At 36.3% G+C, this 6632-nt stretch overlaps 1 protein-coding gene across 13 annotated transcripts in view; it reads right to left on the bottom strand.

The window, feature by feature from the left end:
• Nucleotides 1-2293: 2293 nt before the first annotated feature.
• The window catches only part of LOC117417727 (pleckstrin homology domain-containing family A member 1-like), a 31533-nt gene continuing 27194 nt past the window's right edge, over nucleotides 2294-6632 (bottom strand). For 7 of the 13 annotated variants that reach the window (XM_058985184.1, XM_034029977.3, XM_034029976.3 and 4 more), the window contains one exon: nucleotides 2294-5383. In XM_058985184.1, coding sequence (XP_058841167.1) covers nucleotides 5012-5383 — 372 coding nt within the window. In that variant the 3' untranslated portion in view covers nucleotides 2294-5011. Of the gene's footprint in view, nucleotides 5518-6632 lie in introns of all 13 variants that reach the window. The other 6 variants (XM_034029986.2, XM_034029987.2, XM_034029988.2 and 3 more) reach the window with 2 other exon arrangements.

The raw sequence follows: 6632 nt of genomic DNA, 5'->3' as shown, positions 1-6632 counted from the left end.
CAACAGTTTTAACTTAATTACACAAATACAAACAAATGTATGTTAACTGTAACAATTAGCAGTGTGGAGTAGTGGTTAGGGCTCTGGACTCTTGACCGGAGGGTTGTGGGTTCAATCCCTGGTAGGGGACACCGCTGCTGTACTCTTGAGCAAGGTACTTTACCTAGATTGCTCCAGTAAAAACCCAACTGTATAAATGGGTAACTGTATGTAAAAATAATGTGATATCTTGTATCAATTGTAAGTCGCCCTGGATAAGGGCGTCTGCTAAGAAATGAATAATAATAATTACATGTGTTTTATTTGGAGGTGGAGATGGGACAGGCAGTGATTAAGTTAAACACTAGTTTCAAAAGAAGACATCCTGAGGTTGTTATTTTTATTGATCTACTCTGGTCCCAAATCAATTTGTTTTAGCCAGTATATTTGGATGGGCAGGTTCAACCCAAATTAGATCACGACTCCTCCCTCGCTCAATGGCTAGTTTTTTTTTTTTTTTTTTAAGATTTTATTGCTTTGGAAAATACAGCTGTACTCTATATATAGAATGAAGTACGAGCTACTGTACATAACCAGATAGTAAAAGGCCACCAAGGAGTTTCGTGACATGACAAAGGACGAGGGCCCTAGAGATGTCACAGAACTCTGAGGTGACTTTTTACTATCTCATTATGTCTGTACAGTGGCTTGTATTTTATTTCACATAATACCAGCACATACAAAAAAAAGAAACCAGAGATACAATTAAAAAAATATTTTCTTTACTAAAAATCACAAACTACTATTTTTTTTTTTTTTTAAATAATAATAATAATAATAATAATAGGCGCTGTCGGTTAGTATCTTGGCTTTTTCTTTTGTCATAAAAGCAACTCATATTTCACTTAAAATGAATTCTAACCAATACTTGTATTATATTTAAATCAACTTTATTGACATTATTACAGGTCCCACCATTTATTGTTTAGTTTCAGGATATGCAAATATTTCAGATACAATGCTATGGATAAACTGTTGCATGAATTTGAACTACTGAAATAACTAGGTTTAGGAAGAAACAGCAACTTTTCATCTGTAGTGTCCAAGAAATACCTACATATCTGAAGTATGAAATAGAAGATAAAAACCAATAGCTTTTTTTTAAAAAAAAAAAAGCCACCACACACAATTTTGGCCAACATAAGATTCATAAAATTTCAAGCTGACTTGAGTTGTTAAAATGCAGTTATGCCCAAAAATGCTCCAGAGGCTGTACTTTAAGTTTCATGTGAATTGCCTTTGGGTGGCACTGCAACAGAGACTATCGGTCGCAGTTCACTGATCTCTGCCAAGTATGATCTGAGGATGGCAAGATCGTAGATGGTTTTCTTTATAGTGTTGGTATTTTGCTGCTGTGCTACAAAGTTCCGCCTTCAGCCTCTGACACAACTGTAAAATCGAGAGGATTTTTTTTTAACTTTTAAAAGTATCTCTGTTTCAAAGTGCTTTGAAAGTTCAAGTAGATAATTTTCAAATAGAAACCTTATTTGTTTAAAAAAAAATAATAAATAATGTTCATTCCATTTATGTCAGAACGTGCCTGTAATCAAAGGTATCAGTGTGATCTGTCGTCATAATAGGGATTACAGGATAGTACTGTCTTTACAATAGGGATTACAGGATAGTACTGTCTTCACAATAGGGATTACAGTCCTGTCGTCAGTAGTAGCCTGTAATCATAGAATTAATAATATGGGTTTATAGGGAAATATCAGTTACACAAATGGTATTCTACTCTAATGTGCCTACATCACAACCAGTGGGGGCTCGAGGTCCTCTGCCTGTTGTGTTGGGTCTCAATATGCTCCCTGTCGCTGTGATATCACTCTGGGGAGGTGAAATAGAACCGCTTGGTATCCTTGCAAAAAAAATAATCAAATCAAAACTTGCAAGCTGTCACCAACTTTAACCATTTTTGTGGTGTGCTGCATTAACCAACTTTTGACACCTCATTGTGGTTAACGGTTTATTTTTTTGGTGGTGGTGTTATGAAAATAACAGTCTGCCTCTTAGCAACTGAACTGATTATTAAAATGCACTAAATATTTAAGTTCATAACTTAAACACTCAATCGTATGATCTGTAGTCATGGTAGAAGAAACAAGCTTCTCTTTTAATACCGATATTATGCTCTTTATTATTATTATTATTATTATTATTAACAACTTGGCTGGTTTACATTTAAAACTATTAGGTTTTTGTCAGTTATTGATAAGAAATGTTATGATCTGGAGAAGGACTTTCAGCTCCTCGCTTGTTCCATGCCAAATATATCACTTTATTAATGCCACATAGATTTTACACAGATCCAATGTCGTTCAAATAAAGTGAAAATTATTTTACATTGTATCTGATGCAGTCGCATAATAATTTAAATAAAAGGATTATTGCAAAAGTTTCCTGAGTTTATTTTTAATCTCTCTTAGTTTATATATTTGATTTACGGTACTAAATAGGTCGTAGGTATTTTTTTGTGACAATGCCAACCTTTCCTTTTTCAACAGGTGGTATGCTATGTCATAAAAGCAACTCATATTTCACTTAAAATGAATTCTAACCAATACTTGTATTATATTTAAATCAACTTTATTGACATTATTACAGGTCCCACCATTTATTGTTTAGTTTCAGGATATGCAAATATTTCAGATACAATGCTATGGATAAACTGTTGCATGAATTTGAACTACTGAAATAACTAGGTTTAGGAAGTAACAGCAACTTTTCATCTGTAGTGTCCAAGAAATACCTACATATCTGAAGTATGAAATAGAAGATAAAAACCAATAGCTTTAAAAAAAAAAAAAAAAGCCACCACACACAATATTGTCATCTATTTAATTTTATATTGATGCCAACTGTCAGTAGCTTATGAAACAGCGAAACAAAAAAGGCTTTGTATCGCAACACCTTTGGCATTCATATATTTCATATATTATATATATATATATATATATATATATATATATATATATATATATATATATATATATATATATATATATATATATATATATATATATATATAGGATGCAAGACTTATAAAATAATCTGCCTGCTAGTGGTTTGGATCACGCTTAGTCAACAGACTGGAGTCTACACATTTGGTAGGTGTTGCATCTAAAAACAATTGTGATTTTGCATTTCATTCAGTATTACCATAATCACACTATTTAACTATTTAAACCCATATTGCACACACACCCACCACAAGTACTGTACTGTGAAACACTTGGCAATTGGTTGTTTTCTCCACTGTTTGATCAATATATTTAAACTATGTTTAACTCCAGGTAATAATACAAAACAATAATGCAATTCTGAAACAGAAGGTGCACAATTTCCAATAAAAGTACAAAACCAAAATACCAGAAGATTGCCTTTATAGAAAGGAGACAGGCACAAAATGACAGGCCACAAAGTTAAAATCACCCACATGCTTGTCAGCCGAGACACAAGAAGAAAACCCCACAAGCCTTTTACCATCATTAAAAATGTACAAAACAAATAATCTACAACAGAAGCTTACACTTACTGTATGTAACGTACACACATGAAACAAACTGCAGTCTTGTGCTGAGATCTAATGGATACTCATTCTGTCAAAGAGCAAGACAGAGTACATACTCTTAGATATTTATTTATTTATTCTTAATGGGGGGGGGCATTTATGATGTTTATTTCCCCGCCCCCATAAAAACAGTTCTGTGGCAACAGCCAGGATGAGAAGCTGAATTTGCTGTGAGATCCTACAGAGCAAATATACTATATTCCTCCACGTTCACATCAAGGTACTTTAGACTGCAGAACATGCAGATGTGTGCCTCTCAGATGTGCTAGCTGCTATGCCCACAGACCTGCAAATACTGTATGTTAATTGTTGAACATCTGTGAAACTAGCACTTGTACAGTGATGCCCTTCAGGGAGGAAAACGGTACAGAGGAGTCACATTAATACACATCAGGAAAGGTGTCAAATGATTGATGCACAAAGTAATTCAAAGGGCTCTTGTAATAGCAAGATGTCTTGCTATACCCTGTTAACAGTCTTACCGTTAAACTTTGATTATAAATTTAGCATTCAGCAAACAATGGGACCAAATATAGAAATACAGCAGAATAAATTACTTCTAAATTAGAAATCCATTAGCTACTGGGGAGCGTTAAGGGTAAAATGCTATGCTTGCAGCACAAAATAACTTTGGGGTTATTACAAATTCAACAATGTAGATCTCCTCTCTTTAAATAGTTTTTTTTTAATTTTCATACTACAAAAGAAAAATATATATATATATATATCCTACACATTTTTGGGTGTCACATTAACTTCATCTCTCAATCATTCTTCCATTAGGACTAGTACAATATGTCCCCCTTAACGATCTGTCACCATCATTTTTATTTAGATGGCACCACTGACTTGCCACCTAGCCTGGTTCAATTAAGATTTTAGTTTTAACCCCCAAATACATTGACTGACCCGATTACGTGGAACCCCTATCTAACATTGAACCAGTGCGACTGCCAAAGCCCCCCGCTCAAAATGAAACCCTGAGTAGCACCCATTTACAGGATAAGGGGCCTCCTTTATAACAGCTGAGGTACCAGAGCCACAAGGGGATCCTCCAAATGCAAGATTTTGCCTAAGGTTTTGTCTTTGGCATCTTATAAAGACCCTTTACAGCTGTGTCATGGTACACAGCAGTTACCCCTTTAGATTACATCAACAGAATTATATTAACAAATAAATAAAAAGAAGCAGCCGTGTTCTGCAACAACTTCAACAGGACTCTCCTACAGTTGTTACTTTTTTCCATTTTATGACAAATTTCTCTCTTCCTCTGGTTACCTTTCAATTCCCATGTTCAGGTCCATATATTTATAAAAACTAGGGCTAGCCTAAACCCAACTGGCAATACACTTCCTCTAGCCACTACACACCCAAACACCACAACCATTACGTGCTGCAAAGTCAGACATCACTGACGGGCAAATTATCATCATCCAGGTCGACGTGCTCAGAGGGCATTTCCTGAGTGCCGTCACGGGTCTGCGGCGTCCCCGGGGGAGCCGTGCAGGGAGTCACTTTGGAAGCTGGGTCTCCTGCAAGGAAAGCCGGGATCGAGTGCTTCCCTGGATGCAGGGTCTTGGAAGGAGGTTCATGAAGTCTTCGCTTTTCCAGGCCAGGCTGTTTGTGGAGAGTGTTTGGGGGTGCAGGGAAGGCGTACTGCGGAAAAGATGGTGGGGGGTAGGCTGCCGCCGCAGAGACTGGCGAGCGAGGGACTGGGGGGCCCTGGTCGCGGATGAAGAAGGAAGGGTTTGAGGAGGAATGGTTGCTGTGCTCCTGTAAAGAGGAGGGGTGTGTCGGTCAGAGACACAGAAACACAGTCAGGAAGTCAGTTATTTCACACTTCTTAGCACTGGTAGTAGCAGTAGTCATTTTTGGCATGTTAGTATTTCAGAGTCAGATTTTATTCTCTGAAAAACAAAAACAAGGAGACAAAACAAAACAAAAAACAAGACAAGGCAAAAGCATCAGCAAACAGGGTTAAATTAGACAAGCATGTCCTGCTCCCATGAAGCAATGCATTATTTTTTAATGACTTTCCTCTTCTCATTCAACGCAGGCCAGCAGTAGCAGCAGCAAAAAGCCCCCTATGATTGATAAATCATATTAAATATTGAAGGCTATTCAATATTTAGCACTCTGTATGAACACTACAAGTCACAACAGGCTCTGTTTGTTTATTAGTTACAGCAGAGATTGAGATGAAGTGCAAGCATACTGGAGGCTGCTTACACACACACACCTTTGCACATCTAATCTTTTGTCCAGATACTGCAAAAGCTCAAAATGAACATTTATGGAAAGCCTAAATGGACAAACGTGTCACAAGCTCTTTGTTAGTGACAAGTAGTAAGTAACAAAATGTAAATGTTAGATAAGAAAGCCACCACAAGCCAGAGGAAGCCAGCATAGTTACCACTACAGCAACAGTGTAAAGCTTTTTATGTATTTAAAAGAAAAAAAATAAATAAATAAATTCAAAACAAAAAGATGAGAACACAAACATAACACACACAGGGTCATATTCAAAAAGGTACCCCTAGTATGACTTACGAAAGAAAAAAAAAAAAAAAAAAACACACCTTAAGAAACTTGTCTTCACACGACAAACATTTCCAGAAACTGCAGCCATCATCATAGTGCAGAATATTAATTTAGGGGCTATTCAATTGGTCGAAACAGCAGCAGATCTAAATACCATTGTTTAAAATCATTAAAATAAACCAACATCCCTAACCATGTTTTTATATTTAATAGCCAGTAAAATGGTCAGGCTAGTTCCTATTTTATTTATTTATTTGTTTAAATCAACAAAGGGATTTAGAAAATCCACTGTTCAGATCAATTGAAATGTCCTTTTTTCAACCCCAGTAGCCTCCTTGCCTACCCTTGAAGGAAGGCTTGCATCTTCCCTGTGACTAATTCTTGCACCTTCTAATCAGATCAGACATGATGTTACCCCTGCTGAAAGGCCGAGAGGTGAAAGGTACACATTAGATTATTTACCATGGGACTCTGAGTGCAG

Source organism: Acipenser ruthenus, chromosome 13, assembly GCF_902713425.1.
Source record: "Acipenser ruthenus chromosome 13, fAciRut3.2 maternal haplotype, whole genome shotgun sequence".
Taxonomy (NCBI): domain Eukaryota; kingdom Metazoa; phylum Chordata; class Actinopteri; order Acipenseriformes; family Acipenseridae; genus Acipenser; species Acipenser ruthenus.
The sequence above is the reverse complement of the archived record's forward strand: the minus strand, read 5'-3'. Positions and strand labels throughout refer to the sequence as shown.